The following is a 19,870-nucleotide window of genomic DNA, read 5'->3' as shown; positions in this document are numbered from 1 at the left end:
TATTTGTACCTCATGGCTAATTTTTTGATCGTTGGATGAAGTAATATGCACGGGTCTTTATTTCGGAAGGATTGATCTGTTTGGCAGCCTACTTCTGGGGGCCAAATACAGTTCTTTTTCTTTTTTTTTTTTTTTTTTTTTTTTTGGAAAAAGATATTTGCACGGGGGCCGTACAAATATTTAAAAAATCTATTTGCACTGCCCCGTACAAATATTTAAAAAATCTATTTGCACTGCCCCGTACACACCTTATTTACACCGCTCCCCCGTGCAAATAAAAAAAAATTATTTCTTTTTTTTTATTTGTACGGGGTCTTTATTTTAGCCCTAAACACCATAACCAGGAAGCCTTCCACGACACAGGCTTAGATCTAGAGCCGCTGCCTAAGCATCAAATACTGACCAGAATATTTATCTTATCAAAGTCGTATGTAGCTCAGAGTAGATGTTGGCATTCTTTATGCGACTCTGGGACTAAATACAGAATTACAAATGATTTATCTATAATTGAAATATACTATGCAGCTTTACTTTGCACTTTTGTTGGTTGCATTGTTATAGATTATGGATGGTTCCCCGATGCTTTCTTTCATTTAACGCGTGCATACATCTCTAGTACTTCCGTACACTATTAAGCACACAACGATGAGTTCAGTTATTAGGAACCTCTAACGTGTAGTTTGTTTCGGTAGATATACAAACAATCATACAATCATACTCATTTCTACGATGTATAGCGTGCCGTGTTACTACCTACTCTCTTTCTTTTCCCTTTCTTGTTTATCAAATTCATCAAAATACAATGGGTAGACCTCAGCTTATTTTGTGGAATATCTATCCTCTTACCCGATATTACTTGTCTTTGATAGTTGGTGACAGTTCGCACTCAAAGCCGAACGTGCCACAATCACCTACTGTATCTTATGTACTGTAAGATATCGTCTGCCCCACGTGAGTGGTAATTTGGGTCTATATGGTGCAGTTGGTGTAGTATTTTTGTATGTCACAAATGAGCTGTTTGGCAGCTCCCACAGCGCTGCAGTAATAATTTCACTCCTCCCTACTCTAGACTCACCTCCACTTATTTATATAAAGCCAGAATCATGTAGTCTGTAGGATACACGTTGCTGCTTGTAGATGAAATAGAGACCCCGTGCAAATAGCTTTTTTTTATTTGTACGGGGGGAGCAGTGTAAATAGAGTGTGTACGGGGCAGTGCAAATAAATTTTTTTATAAGTAAAAATTTATTTGCAACAGGGGCCGTACAAATAAGGGGTGTACGGGCCCGTGCAAATAACTTCATCCTTTTTTTTTTTTTTTTTTTGATAACAGGGTCATAACATCAGTGGTAAAACAGGCAGCGTTCTGTGGATACATTGCCTTGCACAGCTAATGCCACCGGAGGTACTAAGGGCAGCGGCGATGACATCTTCACAAAACAGCCTTCAATGTACACGGTTAGGGAATGATTTATTGAAGACGTCTAGGTAGCAGGTGAGACGCGTTTGCTCCGAGCGAAAACCTCTCATAGGCATTGATCTCCAAATGGCACCTCCAAAACTGTATGAGCGACCTACTTGAAAAAAAAAAGTCATTAGTTTTCAATGAGACAAGACAATGTCACTACACATAACTATGACGTAGAAGACGGGAGCTTTATTAATTTGAAGTACGAGCGTTATATACATATACGGTTCCTAGGAATGAAAAAAAAAAAAAATAGTTAGAGGCCAAATAACGCTGGGTAGGCTGCCAAGTAAATAATGAATGTTATTTGGCAACTGGGCTGCCAAAGAGAGTCTTGAAAGTTGACTATATTTGGCAATGGGCTGCCAAATAATATTCGGCAACTAGGCTGCCAAATAGATTAATCCCATTTTTTAAGCATCCTTGTTAAAATTTAGATGGTTATTTGTACGACCCCCGTGCACACCTTGTTTGCACTGCACGAGGTCTTTATTTCATCTATAAGCGGCAACGTGTATCCTACACACTACATTCTAGCTTTTTATTTCGAAGGAAATAAGCGAAGTTGAGTCTAGAGTAGAGAGGAGTCTTGAGTTATTACTGTTGGAAGTTGCAGCGCCGTGGGAGCTGTGATACTCATCGCGCTCTGTTGTATATTCCACAGTATGTAATATTATGATGACCAAGTTAGGAAAAATACTGAGTAAAAAACACTAATTCACTAAAAAGATTAGCAGTAGAAATTAGTGGCAATAACGCGTTACACATAGACGCGATAAATCTTTGATATGAATTTTTTAGAACGAATCGATGTCATCTTACAGATAGATACGGAGTTATCTAGTTCAGGCCCCTCTACCAGAAAATGAATAAATACCCCATGGGTGTGGTGTGTGCACCCATATCTTATTCTCACTTACTTTTCTACTGTTTACTATCTATCTACAAAATATTATTCACGCTCTATTCCGCTCTACAGTCACCCGATAAAAAAAAATGCCAGCCATAGTCACTCTTCATTGCTTCCTCACAAAAAAAAACAAAAATAGCGTGCTAGTTGTAGCTGGTGGGGGAACAGAAAGTTTTCCATGCTGCACAAAACCAAAAATCAATTGAATGTTATAACGTTGTCTTTATCGTCTTTACCGTCTTTTTATTGTTATCCGTTTTACTTTCATACACAATCAATATTTAAGAAACAATGGCAACAGATTATACATTTGATCCTCTCCACCAAGATGAGAATGGAGAATATGAGGAAGAGTATGAGTATGAAGATGGGGATGAGAATGAATACCAGGAGGAGCGCAACAGTGGATTTGGCATAGAAGACACACTCTTATCAGAAGACGAGGACGAGGAAGAGACCCTTATACCTCACCGAAATCAAATCGTACGAAGAATGCAACTCCAAAAAAGTCTCCCAGCAAATAGAACCGATTCTCCTCAAACTAGTGATGCGGCCTGCTATGGCGAATCGTTCGGGGCGCAAGATATACCATACGATGTTGAGCTTGAGGTACCAGACTCTTATCTTAGTGCGGGCCCAATTCCGCCTTCATCCCAGGCGACCGTGAAACCCATAGTGGGCGTCGCTCCTGGATCCAGTCGTGAAAAGAGGAGGTCCCCAAAACTCCTTCTCCTCCCTCGGTGAATCCGCACAATCGGCTCATCGTGCCAGACTAAGGACGTTTGGACGTTCTCAATCATCAATAGTTTCGCCTATATCACGTTATAATCATAGGCTACTTGCTGCACGGCAAACCCCGCTATCATCTCTCCGTTCATCCAACAGCTTCTCCCAATATCGGGGGCCAAAACCAGGCTCACCTTCAGTCTCATCAATTTCTATATTGAGCTTCGCGCAACAGCGCAATATTAACTACGTGCTCAAGAGCTTTTAATCTTCTCTCTCTTAACTTTACACGTGCCATTGACGCTGAAGCATTGGGCGACCGCCGGAGAGGACTGAGGGCTAGTCATCGTGCACCATATGGATGGTATAATTTTTATAAGTTACTGGATTTTGGTACCATTCCAACGCCAGAACAATGCTCCGACGCTCCTCCCTCTCAAAAAAAGGCGTTAGCGCTGATTCTAAATAAAAAAATCCTTTCGCAAGAACAGCGTGGTCAGTCATTTTTCCAAGGAAGAATTCTAGTGCCAGACCTTGAAAGATAGGATGATCTGTGGCATTACATACAAGAAAACTGGGAGCGGATATTCAAGATCTGTTCACTTGACCCAGCGCCATGGTGGTTTATATAGTACCCTCCAAGAATTCCGCAGTTACCAGGGCGGGGTTAAAGGTATCATGCCGCCACCCTCTCCGGAAGAAGTTGGCATGCCTCGCCCACCAAGAAAGGCAAGGTTAGACATCGCACGAAATGCGATTGTTGATGAGAGACTCAAGAAGCCGCTCCCTCTTGAACAAGAAGTATTCAAGGGTATGCTTTTACTGTACATAGCCTCCAACAGAGTGACATTCGATGCAATTAATTCAACGATCTTCAGAGCAGCCATTGAAATGGTCAATCCTCATCTCGATATCCCTGTCACAGCGACTATGCAAGACAAGATGGATCGACAGGTTCGAGGGACGAGACGCGAAATCAAAGAGTACATTGCCTCTTATGACCTTTACGCTGCCGTCGCGATGGATTGCTAGACATCGATCAAAGGGGAGTTCTTGAGAACTACAATGCATCTTTCCACGCCTAGCTTCGAACCAGTGTCTGCTGTAATAGGAATGGAACAAGTCTATGGGGTGCAATCATCCCAAAATATCTACCAGAAGTCTGGTAAGTAAAATGCTGATACATCTGCCTCTTATCTTTTTATTCCCATAATTATTGCTATGCTAACGTTTTTTTTTTTTTTTTTTTTTTTTTTTCAGTCTTGCGATTCACCTTCCAGTTGGTGTTGTTAATAACATGGATATGAGCGAAAGACTCATTTGCGCAACAACAGCCCAAGGTTCTGGTATCAAAAAAGCAATAGCTCTCTATTGAGAAGATCACAAGGAGGGTGCACTGGTTGGCATGCGCCTCACATAAGGTCCAGCTTTGCATCAATAAGTCTTTGGAGCTATGCGAGTCTGCACAGATATTAATGGACAAGTGCCAAGAGATTTCATCTTTTTTTCAGGAGCAATGCCGCGGCGATGCTTGCCTTATAGTAAGAACAGGGAGGCAAGCGTGCCAAGTTGCTGTCGAGGAACATTACAAGGTGGAACTCGCAGTACAAGATGGCAAACAGAGTGCTACTTTCCCTAGAAGCAATTTCTCGCACTTTCCATCGCATGGACTCCACCGAGAGAAGCGAGATAAGGTCGAAAGCAAAGGAATCAAAGCGACACCTACTTGATGGTGATGAGATTAAAACTCTCCGTGAAACTATTCATATGATGGCAGATGCAGTCAAATTCATTGAATGGGTGAGCAGCACCGATCATCCAACACTGTCACAAATGTATATGAAGCTGAAAGAGTTGCTACCGGACTCTCGCTCATATGACACACAGACGGCACAGGAGTTCTGGGAAACCTTAACAAGTTTATCAATACGATGTGGCCCGTGCATGACGTTCCCGATGTTATGGTTATATCACTATTCCTTAACCCGACATTGAGCATCATTAAAAACATGAAGACAACCAATGGTGAACCTCTCAGGAAGAAAGCTCCAGAGGTGACCAGAGAAGCACCAGCAAGGTTTGCCGCCGCTGCCAAAGGTCGAGTATGTTGGGATCGACTTTCTCCTTTGGACCAAGAATATTACAAATCGATGACCCATGTTGATGTGGTATATTATGGTGTGGGGATTTCAAGAGTGTCGCCGACGGAAAAACGCGCGTTATGCTTTTACTCTTGGAAGGAGCAACAGGACAGAGGAATAAGGGCAATGGATTACATTGCTCCATTTGCATAAGCATACCTTTGTGCCCAGGCTACTTCCAATAACTCTGAAAGGTTATTCAGTAGAGCCAGGTGCGTCCTACCTGCACGCAGAAACAGAATGACCGGTCAAATCTCCCATAACATTATATTTTATGATAGCTTTACCTCTGGCCTGAAAAAATTACGGAAGAAGATCAGTTGTAAGAGCTAACGTTTGTTATTAAAAATAAAGGATTTCTATGGTAACACTAAAATTCCCAAAACAGATGCGAATCTCAACTAGAAGGTTATTTTGTGAGTAAGCAATGAGGAGTGACTAAGGCTGGCAATTTTTTTTTAGTAATGTGCATATACAAAACTGATGTGTTTGGCATTATCCATTCTGTAGCTGTGTGTAATCAATTTTTTATTGATGTTTGAGACTCTTAAATAAATGGTGAATATCTGAGATAGCAGTGTAAATAAAATTTTAACAAGCATGCTGAAAAATGAACCAGCAATGTGCTTGTTCTTAAAATCCTTCCAGCTTAAATCACTGGGCGTTTTTTATGGACATGACGATAGTCTTAATGCTATGAGCAAGGTCATTCGTTTCAAACCCAATTGGGCTCGTCCGTCTGGAGCCGCTAGCAGGAGTCGAAGCGCTAGGTTTTACGCTTTGACAAATACCAATATCTGTAGCTGTGAGTGCAACAAGATGTAGAATGTGACCAATCTAGACAACCGCTTCAAAATTAGTTTTGCGAGAACAGTGGAACGCAACATAGACATACTCAAAGGATCGGTTGTTTTGGTAGGACTAAAGTTACTTTTGTGATCAGAGTATAGTTTAAGAAGTTTTGTTTTTTTGAAGAAAAAGCTTGTGTGATGGGAAGGACTATTGCAAAGGACATCGTCAAGGTAATGCTTTAACATGTTGCATTCTGGTGTGTTCTTTTTGAAGTAAGTGAGGTAGGAGTCAAGCCATGTTTGGAAAATGAATGGAGCAATGTTTAAGCCGAAGAGCATTCTGGTGTAAGTAAAATAAGGTCCTCTCCATTTGAATCCAAAATATTTTTGAAAGTTTTTATGAATGAGGATATGTGTATATCCTACGGAAATATCAGATATGAAAGTGTATGAAGTTGGTCTTATGGATTCAATGCATTTTGGTACTTATGGTAGACTGAAATGAGGGGCTTGTAAGTGTTTATTTAAGAAACGACAATCATAAAAAGTCGAATAATGGGTTCTTTGTCATTGGAGTTTTTTGGGATGCAAAAATGAGGATGATAAATAACTATGTCAGAAGGCACCACCCTTCTACCGAAACCCTTTTTTATTGGACTGGTCAGTTCATTTTCGATGAGATGGGCAGCGAGAGATTTAGTATTTAGCACAACATTATCATGATATTCAGAAAGAGATAAAAAATTTAATTTGAATCCTGTTGTAGTCCAAAGTTTAACCATAGTTCTTATACCCTCGTGTGGAATACAACGAGAATTAAGTTCAACGGTACTTTTATTAGCTGCCTCTGCTAATAATCCGGAAAAAGGTCTTTCAGGGAATGGATCGTGAAGGTGATCAATGTTTATTATCTTCAAATATATCAAGTCGCATAGCCAACCATCTTGGAATGTTTTTTTCTCCACTATTTTGCTGTTCGCGCCATCTGTCGTCATTTTCTACTGTATCATCAACTGGGTCATTATGACCAATAATGTTATCTTCTGGATACGCTTCAATATTCATTGTTATTGTTATTTCTTTGGTCCTCGTCGTCCTCCGGATTGTAGTCGTCCTGATTCTTTATCCATATAGTTAGCAAGCGTGCCAATGTCTGATTCGTTATTTCATGCTTGTGCAATGGAGGCAAGTTCCGTAAACGCTCTGCCTGCGTCTGGATTTGCTTGATATGTGTTGTATTAGACCATTGCGAATCCGATGGCTTGTTTCGCTTGTTCTTTGATGGCGTGGATTTCTTGCCATGTTGGTTTTTCAGTGATGCTCTCCCACGCTTTATAGTTGATGTAGATGGATTCCAAGAAGATTTTTCTATCTCCATTGGCTTTTCCAATATTGCTGGAGTAATACTTTTCCTCTCCGAAAGCTTTTTTGAAAAGGCCAGTGTGGTTGGTGAAACGAGAAGTATCGGAAGCAGTATCCATGGTGAGTACTAAGTACGAGAAACTTTTATCCGAGGTACTCCCTAAGTATCAAGATAACCAACTTACGTAAGTTTCATATCCTTCATCCGTGATAAATTCAGCTCTATGTTGTTGTAGCATGCGCTGTCTCTCTTCGATTAAGTTGCTAGAGATGGATATGAGTTCATCTCCTTCAGCCATGGTAATCTTATCATCGACGAGATGTTGGAGATAGCCACTTTCAGTCATTGTGTGTAGTGTAGTGCTACCAATCCGCCGATCGCCTCCTTGGGTGTTCTCTGACCTAATGAGTCTCCAATACCGATATTGCAAGCCTTAAGGTCGATATGAACCACAATGCTGTTCCGTGAATACAATGGCGAGCACTTTTTTAGCCTTTTTGCTGCCAATATGCCCTTTTGCAGCTGAAGCTATAGTGGCACCCCATCTCCACGAAGGAGGAACAAAAACGTATTTCCCTCCATTTCCGTAGCCATAAGAGAAAAAAGTCAGGATCCCCTCGATTTTCATCATCCAGCCAGTTCGCTCCATTAAGTGGCATCAAGGAACAGAGAGTGATGTTCGCGTCAACATTATAGTTCGCATGGAGGGCCTTTTCATAAAGGTTGCCCTCCCAAGTCAGATTAGCATATAGCCGATCCGCAAAAGAGGCTTTGACGCTTTGTATGACATTTTTGTGTCATATTTGCATCCGTTCAAGATTCTTGCCAAACTTCTTGTTATTGATCACCTATAAATTAATGCTGATAGAAATTGTTAACAAACGGTTTCTCGATACTCTAAACCTTTAAAGTTCCTGTGAGCAAAATATGCACATACCTGGGGAATCGTGCGTAGAGTTTCCGGTAGTATGTAGTAATTTGTCTCAGGGAAGTTAATGAGGATACTGCTATCGTAAGCGTTCACTGTCCGAAGGACTTCATATAACCGCTCTGTCGTCAGGAACATATCAACAGCGTAGATGTGGTTCGGATTGACTACTTTCAACTCAGTAACTATATTCCGACATGGAGCTGAATTATGGTAGCTTTGCTTGTCTCGACTGGGGATAAATGAGACAATGGTCAAACTAAGCTAGTTCCAGTCTGGCCTTTGTACCATTCATTACTTAAGATCTGTGGGGCGTATGGAGTATTCATGTTTGGTGGTGATATAAGTAGAGGCTTTGTGTAGGAGAATGTGTTATGTAATATCCGCTGGCAGATGAAGCACGAGCCTCGCGATTCGAAATGAGAGACAGCCGTCTTTGGTGAGGGATATGACTCTGCTCAACTTACTGATTACAATCCATCATTGTTCCCAATATGTACCCTGTTACGTACTGAGGCTTGCAAGTACACCTCAAGGGCACTTTCATTTCTATTCATAAGGTCAGAACATTGTGTGATGATCATGGCAGGACCTTAATAAAGGTTCCGCTTGGCAACAATAATAAACAATTTATTGATCTTGTTTTAGAAAATACTTCACATCCCTTTCAGCATGTCATTGGCATTCAATATAAGGAGGGAGGTGGGCTCCAGGGGAAGCAAGAAGGCCGCAGGACTTGAGGATCTCACTCTGATTCATTTTGTACTCGCCAGAAGGTCGTCGACGATAAATACATGTATTTTCAAGATTTTTAAATTGGATAAAATAACCTTCATTTCAATTCAGTCATCGTTTTTGATTAGATTTGATTCAGACAGTTTTTTTAGAAATATATTAGTCGACGACTTTCTGGCGAGGACTATTGTTCTTAGTGGTTTGAAATACAATTCTGTCAAGGCAAAATTATTTTTTCCTTCATCCTCGCACAGATCCTCGCCCAGGGTCACTCAGAGGGCCGAATGGATACTCCTCATCGTCCTCTTCCTTCGCAACGCTTCCCTTCACATCACCTTTTCCTTCACCGCCTTCGATGTAATAAAATAATTGAGCAGATACGGTTTAGACTCTTCAGTATTGGCTTCTTGAGGACCTTTAGAAGTACCAGCGTCTTGAGTCCGTTTAATTTTTTTATTCTTAGACCTTTTCAATTGCAAGACACTTGTTAAGAAAACTACTCATACTTAAAAAATCATAATCAAAAGAGCGACAAACTTGGATCCTTACTTCTTTGATTTAAAAGGATTTGATTTTCTTTTCCAACGCTGTATAACTGCTTCTAAGATATTTAGTTGAATTTATAATATCTATATTTATATTATGTTATAGAACAAAGGCAAAGAGCGTTATTAAACAACCAATGACAATGCTATTTCGTGTTAGGGTACAGTTTTTATACAAGTGGGAGATGGTGGAGACTGTTTATGATTGCAGCGGCTACAAACCTTCGTGTTCAGCTTTGAGCTCTTCGTATCCAGCTTTAATGTCTATTGATATTTAAAGACACGCATTAGGTTTGTTTGGATCATAGTTAAAAGATTCTCAGTTGAATCAATCACCGGTATAATATATATAAATATACCTTGATTTTCTTCTCGAATATAAGTCTAAGCTCTTGCAGAACTGCTTGTAACGTTTCTTTTATTTCTTTTATTTCTTTTAGCGCGTTGCCACTGTTCTTATCATCGTTGAAGGCTCTCTTTTTATCTAATTTGTATCTTAGTACAAAGTAATCGTCCTCGAATGTATCTTTCCCTTTAACCAAAGTTTTTAGGTGCTCGCACTTCTTAGTCTGAAAGTGGCGTATGAGGGATGAGTGGACTTTGTATGAATTTCCGCAAATGCAGTGAAACCTTGAGTCTCTTGATTCGTCCCGAGTGCACTCACAGGTAGCACCAGTGTCAGGATCTTCATAGATTGCTTTCTTACAATGATATTCTCTGGTGTATTTGCTTTTATCTTTGGTAGAAGCCGTGAATCAGGCTCTAACATGCATTGGTATATGGTGCAAGACTTGGAAAAATATAAAAAAACGGGTGAATCTATTTGACAACCCGGGTTGTCACTCTTATTTGACAACCCCCCCCCTAATTTAGCAGTCACACCGGCTTATTTGGCAACCCAGGTCTTCAATTTTCACTTTTTTGTCATTTGACAACCCGGGTTGTCAAAAAAAGAAGAAAAACTGTCTTTTTCAACCTGTCACATGACAAGTCTTCACCCTCTTGTACTTATGGAGGACCTTTCTCAGCTGGATTTCTAAAATGGTGGCAACACTCCATTATCATGACTGTGGTTATAGCTTCTTCTGTCTCTCTTTTTTTTCCTTTCCGCGTCTTACGCATGCGCCATCAAGCGTCGCATAACCACTCCGAATTTATGCATGCTTATATATCCAAAAAAACCCCTTAGTGCATGTTACCCGTATAGGCACATTTTCTATAAAAGCAAACCCTTGTTTTAGAAATCAGTTGTAATAAAAAAACAACACCTCGTAACCAAAAAAAAAAAAGTTTGTTATTTGATGGAAGCTTTTAGATTGCTGGAGGGATTTCGTGTTGCTGAGGGATAGCAATAGAAACGATTTTCACATAATAATCTTGCCAATAAAAAAAGGGTTGTCAAATAATAGTGAGCTTGGGGTTGTCAAATTAGATATTTTACTATTTGGCAACCCGGGTTGTCACGCAAAGAAAAAAAATTGAGAAAAATAATTAAGGGGGGGGTTGTCAAATAAGAGTGACAACCCGGGTTGTCAAATAGATTGTGAAACGAAATTGCTCACCTGTGTCCATTCAGATGGACACAGGCGGACACAGGTGGACACAGAAGGATACCAAGTCACAAAATTTTTATATTTCGCTTCACAAATCTTTTTCCACAAAATGGATTTGTGAAGCGAAATAGACAAAATCTTTTTATGGTAGAGACAGTGTTAATGATTAAACATGACAGTTTTTATATTGATGAAGTATTCAATTATTTCTGTTATAGTGCGTTGGTAGCCGAGTCGAGTCAAAAATGCTTTGATAGCGCTTTGATGGTGTTTTGTCTTGTTAATAATGTTGACGATAATGCTTTTTCCTGGATGATACTTATGCTAAACACCTTGGAATATCACAAATTTCACGACAATGGATTGCTTGTACATTGTATTTTCTCAGCCTCATTTGGCTCAAGGATGCAGCAAATAGTTTTCTGCCTCTTGTAGCTCAGTTCATGTCTTGGTATTTCCGACACCATCACTACTTTGTGCTTTATTGCTTAAATTTGTATCCGAGGATATATATATGTATATAAAAAAAAAAAAAGAAAAAAAAAATTTACCCTTACTCATCTACTCGTCCGCATCTTGGTGGCAGCCTTCGTCATTCCCGGTGTCTTTCAGAAGCTCTAGTCGAATGGAATTGATTGTCCGACCCTTGTACTGAGCTGTCAGTGCGTCTACTACCTCTTCGAAGTCTCGCTTCTGTTTTTCGGCAATATTCTTTATCAGATCGAAAAATTGACGCCTGCGCCTGAATGCCTTGTGACGCGCCTCTGTGAATGGCCATTTGTGATTTTCCTGCTTTGCCTGAGCAACGGGCCCACGGAATTCATCCCATGCTTCCCTGACCGTCAATTGCTTGCCATCGCCTTTCATGAGGTAGCCTTTATACCTTTCATCTTCCGGCAATCGTTGTGTCTGCTCTGAGGTCATTGGAGCCTGCACATGGCTATGTTGATATGGATGCTGTTGCTGAGGACATGGTGGCAATTGGTTGGAAAATAATGGCTGCTGTTGCGGTGGAGCGGCCTGGCGAGCTTGATATAGGCCCTGCGTAGTAGGAGCCTGAGGAAACGAAGGAAAAGAAGCTAGGCGGCTCTGTGCTGGCGCCAATGGAGAAGGATTAAACACAAAGGGCGGGCAAGACTGCACATGATATGGAAAAGGCTGCCGCACATTTGCGCTTTGTTGCTGCTGCAGCGATTGGAGAAGTAAGTGGATTTGCTCCTGTTGCTGCCTCTGTTGCTCCTGTTGCTGCCTCTGTTGCTCCTGTTGCTGCCTCTGTTGCTCCTGTTGCTCTGTCACAAGAGTGGATAGGGCCTCGAGCTTCTGGACCGTCTCATGCTGGAGTTGATGAAAGACCCGCGCCTCTACCGACAACGTGTTAATGGCGCTTACCATAGTTTGCGCATTAACTGGCACATCCGCTTGGATGATGCCTGCTTGTCGGCGATGTACGTCGATGGCCCGAAGCAATTGATGTTGGAAATCCAGAAAGAGCTGGCAACCAAAGATTTCTGGTAACGATTCGAGGAGTTTGTTCTCCAACATTTTCCCCTTGTCGTTCGGCTTCAAAAAGAGCACTGCATCCTGAAGGATTACTCGCCTCATACGCACAAGAAGTTTGAGGAACCCAATGCGTGTAACAAGGGAGTCAGTGCTGAAGGCACGGGTCAATCGTTTCGAGCTCGTCTTCTTCTCGATTGGCGTCCAAAAAATGTCTTCGTCTGTCGGGACATTTGGATCGACCCCCAGCATTTCTTTGGTGCACTCCTCTCTCCAGGAGTCAGCTCTCTCCGGCATATCTTTATCAAAATTTTCCTCAATCCAAGGAAAGACCAGACGCTGGAGCTCTAAGGGCGGGGTGACCAAATCACGCTCGATAAAGTAAGGCTCATTCGGTCCAAACTGAGCCATACAAAAAGCGCCCCTGGTTGGGTTTTTTGGAGCATAGAAGTTCTCCATTTGCCCCATGACCCACCTTCCCAAGTGGCGAATATCGTCCAGGCTTAAGCCTCTTTCGTAGGCTTCCGAGACCCCTGCATGTCGGCCAGAGTGCGTAATTTTGGCCGAATGCACGTCGCAGGCACGCATTACAGCCGCCGTAGTGCTCATTTGGGTTCGGCCAACAAGCGCTTCCTTTCGGTTCTCTAACCGTTCTTGGCTTGTTCCACCCCCTGTTAGCACCTTGATGCTGTACCACTCGTCAGGGTCCGCAAAATTGGGAAGAGGCTCCTTGAACACCTACAATAGGGAAAAAAAAAAAATAAGGATATATGTCACTTCGTGTAATTGAATGAGAAAAAATCATACGCTCGCGTCAAGACTGACGGCATCATTTACCTGGAACCGTTCTAGCATATAAAATGCAAACCCGCCCACGGTGCACCTTAAGAACAGCTTATGTCGATAAGCTGTCGCATAGAGTTCGACACCTTTATGGTTTATCTTTCCACGTGTGATGCAGAAGACAAGCCCCGACGCCAGCTTTGACCCTGGCGCGGGGTGACGGGTCTGAATATTGAATGTGTTAGCCAGGTTCAAGTTTCGGATGTCCTCATCCCGCAGCAACATATGATGGCGTGCAAGGAGGCATAGCCTCTCCCTCATATACTGAAATCTTGTAACACTGTCGTAAGGTCGCCTGCCGCTTACTCCAACCGTCGGAAGCATGCGCCATGTAAAGGCCAACATACGCAGGTACATTTTAGTGTTGTAAGGTTCTCGTACGGCACAGGTGGCAGTGCGAGATAAGGTGCCTGTCGTTACTTTGTGATGGACAAGTTTCTCTCCATAATTTTTGATCGCCTCCGCTAGTGGTACATCCGTTCTTGGGTTTGGGGCGGGATTGGGATACGGAGCTGTCGAAGAAGACTGTTGCCTCCATAAGTATTGCAAAGCCTTCTTAACATTTGCGACTGTCCCCAGCGTGAGAGGAACAAAGACAATTTTGCTGCCATGTTTGTCCTCTGGTGCTTGCAGGATAACTACAAACGCAAAAGTATATCCAAAAAAAAAAAAAAAAAAAAAAAAAAAAAAAGTAATTGTATAATAAAAAGTATCAACCATTAGTGTAAATTGTAACAATCAAAGATACATTAAGGTGGATGCAGGATTAAGGAATGGTTTATTAAGTCATAATTTAGTAGGCTATTTATATTGATAATTAACACTGAGTTGCGGCCATGGTGTCTTGTCACCTGGGGTACGCGTGATGGCGGAGCCTTCCCAAAGGTTTGGATCCCAGTACTGTATAACAATTTATATATTAATACATGGTTATCTTTACATACCTTGTTCTCTTTCATTTTCAGTCCTGATAACGGCTGCAGTCTTCCGCTTCGGCGTGATGTTCTTGCTTGAACCCCCAACAGTTACAGCTTCATGTGATGCTCGCTCCTCATCATTCAATGCTATATCAATCTGCCATTGATGTGGGTCGACTCCTTCAGGTGGCTCCATATTATCCCAGGAGGGAGGAGCCTTCTTACCTCTCTGTGCCAATGACCTCAGCTGAAGCTCCAGATCTTCATCCTGTTCCTGTTCCTGTCCTTGTTCCTGTCCCTGTCCCTGACCCTGTCTCCGTTCCTGATCCTGTTCCTGACCCTGTCCCTGACCCTGTCCCTGTTGTTGACCTTGGTCTATGCTTTGGCCGTCGTCGTCATCAACTTGCTCGCTGTTATCTAATGTCTCCAGTCTCTGCTCCATGTCGCTTAGTTCATGTTCGTCGATATCTGCCTCGACTAATTCGTCGATCTCTTCTCCCTCATAGACTGCGTCTTCCCCAGCCTGAGAATTCGAAGAATCTCCTCCACCCTGCTGGGCATACCCAATAGCGCCACGGTAGCAACGATCTGTGCCGATCAATCGCTTTACTGTTCGCTTGAAGACAACCGTTGTGAAGTATTCAAGCATGCGTTTCGCATCGACGCTACAGTCACCTTGATAATTTTCATTGCAGTATTGCTAAAAACAAAAAAGAGAATTAGCCAAGTCGTCTAGTTTGATAGCCTGTCTGAGATAGCTCATAGCGACATTTTGATGATCCAACATACCTCCCACAGCCGGAGCTGTGTCTTATATTGATTCACTGTCGTCGATGAATCTGGATCATCTAAAATCATCTGCAGCACACTTCTCGCCGACTCCTTCCGTGCGTTCGCCAGGGCCAGCTCTTCTTCTGTCAATGGACCGGAGTGAAGGACATTTGAGGATAAAGAATCAGCCTCACAACGCCTAGGGCGCTTAAAAGACTTTGCACTAACTCTAGCAGTCTGTGCCACTGGTGAAGGCTCTGGAGTCGTTTCGTCAGTCAGAATAACTCTTTTTCTCCTCGGTGCTGCACGAGTGGATCCAGTGCGAGTACTTGACTTGGTTGGCTTCGTCTGACTGGTGCTTTGTTCCAAATCCATGCAGGTGAAATTGGATAAAATCTTTTCGTTGTTGTTTGTCATTTTGAAAGTGAGCAAGCAGGAATGAACCTTTGAAAATGCGAATGTGCCGTTATTTTTCTCAGTTTTAGTCAGGGGAGAGGGCAAGTCTACTCTGTGTATTGTAGGTTTTATTGTTTTATTGTGTATATGAATGTATGGAGGAATGAAGGCGTGAAATAAAGAAGAAAGAAAGAGATCTTTAGCATGCCATGATGACATTGTTAAAATTTCGATGGATTTGATGTCAATTCAAATTTCAGGACAAGTGTCGGAGTAAAAGCCACAAAACGGACACATGTCTTGTACGTACAGACATGAAACATAATACCCTTAAATGGAAAAAGGGCTGGATTTGGCATCATAATCCATTATAGATTAATTCTAAAAAAACGTTGTCACATTGATCATGTGGTGAGCATGCGTTTCTTTGTGGGGGTATGAAATCAGCATTGCACATTTTGTTGCGTTCCTTTACGGGGACCTGTTTTGTGGTATGAGTGCATACATATTTGTTTGTGCTTCCCAGCACCAACCTCCACCAAAATTAATACGACTCCCAATGAAGGCTTTTATAACTGTGATTTAGCTGATGCTGCGTGGAAAGTTTGTACCGGACAATGGTGAGGGAAAATGAGTGAGAAAAGACGTAAACTCTCGTTGGGATTTTTTTGTCCAAAGAGCATAAAATATCCTGATGTTTTATTAGAGAGTAGCTTGGGTCAGTTTTGTGTCCCCATGTTATAAGCATGTGGAGTGAGTACTGAGTGATCCATTGAGAACAGGTTCTGCATTCACCAGCTGTAGCTTTGAAGTGATCAAGGTGGCCAGTTAATATATTTCATTAAGTTAGAAGAGGACCTTTTTTTTAGATAACAAATGTGCAACAGCTAGTGGCAGGCCTTTTATAGGCTACATATACTATAATATGAAGCTAGTCCCTAGGTGCAGCGAGCACCTATGCGTGCTGCTGAATAGGGTTCTGGCTATTTTATTGGTGAAAAATCAACCCTGATTGAATGTAATAATAATTTGGAACGTTACGAGACAAAAATGAAGGTCTTTATTAGCGTAACAGAAAAGAGTATTTTGTCTCTTTTCTATCATAGAATAGATGTTGATATTCTTTATGGGATTCTGGGACTAAATAAAGAATTACAAACGATCCCTATAATTGACATATACTATGCCGCTTTACTTTGCACTTTTGTTGGTCGTGTTGTTATAGATTGTGGATGGTTCCCCGATGCTTTCTTTCATTTAGCGCGTGCATACATCTCTGGTGTTCCCGTGCGCTATTAGGCACACAACGATGAGCTCAGTAATTAGGGTCCTCTAATGTGTAGTTTGCTTCGGTAGATATACAAACAATCATACTATCATACTATCATAGTCATTGCTACGATGCATAGCGTGGCGTGTTATTACTCTCTTTCTTTCTCTTTCTTCTATGTCTTTATCTCTGTCCTTCTTTATTGAGAGCTCAAGCGCCCTCGGCACTAAATTTTGTTTATCAAACCTCAGTTTATTTTGTGGAATGTATACCCTCACGCATTTGTAACCCGACAGATCATTTACCTTTTGATGCCCTGGGTCGTCTGTAGCACGCAGTGTCGCATACTCAGCAGTACATGTAGATGCTTACTGTATTTAGGACTAGCTTCATATTATACAATCAAAGGTTGGCCAAAAAAATAAAATTTTGAAGAAAAGCACTGTCTTCAATCCTATTTTTCGCCGTTTCCCCTCGGCATAAACTGCCCAAAAGCTTCAGTGATAATCCACATTGGTCTCATTAATAAATACGTAAATTTCCATCTTGCTTGTTGAAGTATTTTTGTATATCGTAAATGAGCTGTTTGTCAGAGATTCAAAATAAAAAAAAATAAATAGCCCACTTTGACCAGACTTCCTTTCGGGTGACTGCAGAGCGGAATAGAGCGTGAATAATATTTTGTAGATAGATAGTAAACAGTAGAAAAGTAAGTGAGAATAAGATATGGGTGCACACACCACACCCATGGGGTATTTATTCATTTTCTGGTAGAGGGGCCTGAACTAGATAACTCCGTATCTATCTGTAAGATGACATCGATTCGTTCTAAAAAATTCATATCAAAGATTTATCGCGTCTATGTGTAACGCGTTATTGCCACTAATTTCTACTGCTAATCTTTTTAGTGAATTAGTGTTTTTTACTCAGTATTTTTCCTAACTTGGTCATCATAATATTACATACTGTGGAATATACAACAGAGCGCGATGAGTATCACAGCTCCCACGGCGCTGCAACTTCCAACAGTAATAACTCAAGACTCCTCTCTACTCTAGACTCAACTTCGCTTATTTCCTTCGAAATAAAAAGCTAGAATGTAGTGTGTAGGATACACGTTGCCGCTTATAGATGAAATAAAGACCTCGTGCAGTGCAAACAAGGTGTGCACGGGGGTCGTACAAATAACCATCTAAATTTTAACAAGGATGCTTAAAAAATGGGATTAATCTATTTGGCAGCCTAGTTGCCGAATATTATTTGGCAGCCCATTGCCAAATATAGTCAACTTTCAAGACTCTCTTTGGCAGCCCAGTTGCCAAATAACATTCATTATTTACTTGGCAGCCTACCCAGCGTTATTTGGCCTCTAACTATTTTTTTTTTTTTTCATTCCTAGGAACCGTATATGTATATAACGCTCGTACTTCAAATTAATAAAGCTCCCGTCTTCTACGTCATAGTTATGTGTAGTGACATTGTCTTGTCTCATTGAAAACTAATGACTTTTTTTTTTCAAGTAGGTCGCTCATACAGTTTTGGAGGTGCCATTTGGAGATCAATGCCTATGAGAGGTTTTCGCTCGGAGCAAACGCGTCTCACCTGCTACCTAGACGTCTTCAATAAATCATTCCCTAACCGTGTACATTGAAGGCTGTTTTGTGAAGATGTCATCGCCGCTGCCCTTAGTACCTCCGGTGGCATTAGCTGTGCAAGGCAATGTATCCACAGAACGCTGCCTGTTTTACCACTGATGTTATGACCCTGTTATCAAAAAAAAAAAAGAAAAAAAAAAAGAAAAAAAAAAAGAAAAAGTAATGTATTTGGCAGCTCAGCTGCCACCCAAGAGTGCGAAGTTAAGTGGCAGCCCCCAGAAGTAGGCTGCCAAATAGAGGCAAAAATTACTATATTTGGTATGGGCTGCCAAATAGATTAATCCTAAAAAATGAACCAGCAATGTGCTTGTTCAAATAATAACCCTCCAGCTTGGATCACTGCACCGTGCAAATAAAGGGCAATAAAATGGTGAAGAGAGTGGGATTCGAACCCACGCCTACGAATAGACCGCGGCCTTAACGCGGCGCCTTAGACCAACTCGGCCATCTCTCCATATAAACTACGGGTAACTAATAATATATAAATCCAATACCAGAGACCCACGTGACTCACCGGATACACTTAGTCAGATGTGCGAACCCTTGGCGTAGCCGTAAAGCTTAGGAACGGCCGGTAGAAAATTTATAGAGTCTATTTCTAATAAATCCTCACAACTTCGTGGGCCCCAGTTATCAAAAAAAAAAAAAAAAAAAAAAAAAAAATCGGAAGGACTGAGATTTCTTTACTTTTTTTCCGTGAAGAAGCAAGGAGACGCCGGACCCAGAACACAAGGAGATACATGACCTCGTGGGTCCTTGTTATCAAAAAAAAAAAAAAAAAACCCAGAACACAAGGAGATATGAGGGCTTGAGCGAGCATGCTCTGTTAAGGAGAGCAAAAGTTGACCTGGATTCCAACGGGACACTGTGCTTAAAAGCGATTCCTGAAGTCAACAGAGGCCTAGCCAGGGACACAAATGGAGTTATCATTAGTGCAGAATATCCAACGCCAAAGGGAACGGTACAATACCTAGTCGGGTAATGTCATTTATACGGATTGATCTCTCAAAGACATTGGCACTGAAAGAGTAAATATGGCATTCGGTGTAGTAGTCCAGACACAAGAGGGCGATTTTTACACTGCGCTATCTGGTAGATTAGCAGGCAACGCATCCTCGACAAAGGCAGAGCTAGCTGGTTTATTGGCAGGAATACTTATCAGCCCACGAAACAGACCTATGACAATCCGATTTGATAACAGCACAGTTGTGACTCAATTCCGAGCATTGGTCCGAGGCAGAGTGGACAGCACGTTGCGGCAACGTATTAGATCACCGTATGCAGTATGGTGGGCAGCTATACACAACGCATTTATTCAACAAGGATCGAAAGTCACGGTTGAGTGGGTCAAGGACATGCCG

The 19,870-nt window shown here is 41.7% G+C and overlaps 3 protein-coding genes and 1 non-coding gene across 4 annotated transcripts; all 4 read right to left on the bottom strand.

Annotated features, from left to right (window-relative positions):
* Nucleotides 1–6,018: 6,018 nt before the first annotated feature.
* BCR41DRAFT_370824 (hypothetical protein) lies at nt 6,019–6,375 on the bottom strand (the record flags this gene model as incomplete). The annotated part of the gene is made up of 1 exon (XM_022026558.1): nt 6,019–6,375. The coding sequence occupies one exon, from the start codon at nt 6,373–6,375 to the stop codon at nt 6,019–6,021; it is 357 nt and encodes a 118-aa protein (XP_021881213.1).
* A 715-nt stretch (nt 6,376–7,090) lies between these two features.
* Nucleotides 7,091–7,745, bottom strand: BCR41DRAFT_396410 (hypothetical protein; the record flags this gene model as incomplete). The annotated part of the gene is made up of 2 exons (XM_022028802.1): nt 7,091–7,459; nt 7,584–7,745. 2 exons carry the CDS (start codon nt 7,743–7,745, stop codon nt 7,091–7,093), a joined length of 531 nt encoding a protein of 176 aa, XP_021881212.1.
* A 451-nt stretch (nt 7,746–8,196) lies between these two features.
* Nucleotides 8,197–8,911, bottom strand: BCR41DRAFT_370822 (hypothetical protein; the record flags this gene model as incomplete). The annotated part of the gene is made up of 4 exons (XM_022026557.1): nt 8,197–8,247; nt 8,337–8,559; nt 8,616–8,761; nt 8,828–8,911. The coding sequence occupies 4 exons, from the start codon at nt 8,909–8,911 to the stop codon at nt 8,197–8,199; spliced, it is 504 nt and encodes a 167-aa protein (XP_021881211.1).
* Nucleotides 8,912–18,880: 9,969 nt separating this feature from the next.
* On the bottom strand, nt 18,881–18,963 carry BCR41DRAFT_t74. Its single transcript has one exon. It is a non-coding gene; the product is annotated as a tRNA-Leu (tRNA).
* Nucleotides 18,964–19,870: the final 907 nt, after the last annotated feature.

Source organism: Lobosporangium transversale, assembly GCF_002105155.1.
Source record: "Lobosporangium transversale strain NRRL 3116 chromosome Unknown BCR41scaffold_19, whole genome shotgun sequence".
Lineage (NCBI taxonomy): Eukaryota > Fungi > Mortierellomycota > Mortierellomycetes > Mortierellales > Mortierellaceae > Lobosporangium > Lobosporangium transversale.
This window is presented reverse-complemented; position numbering and strand designations above follow the sequence as displayed.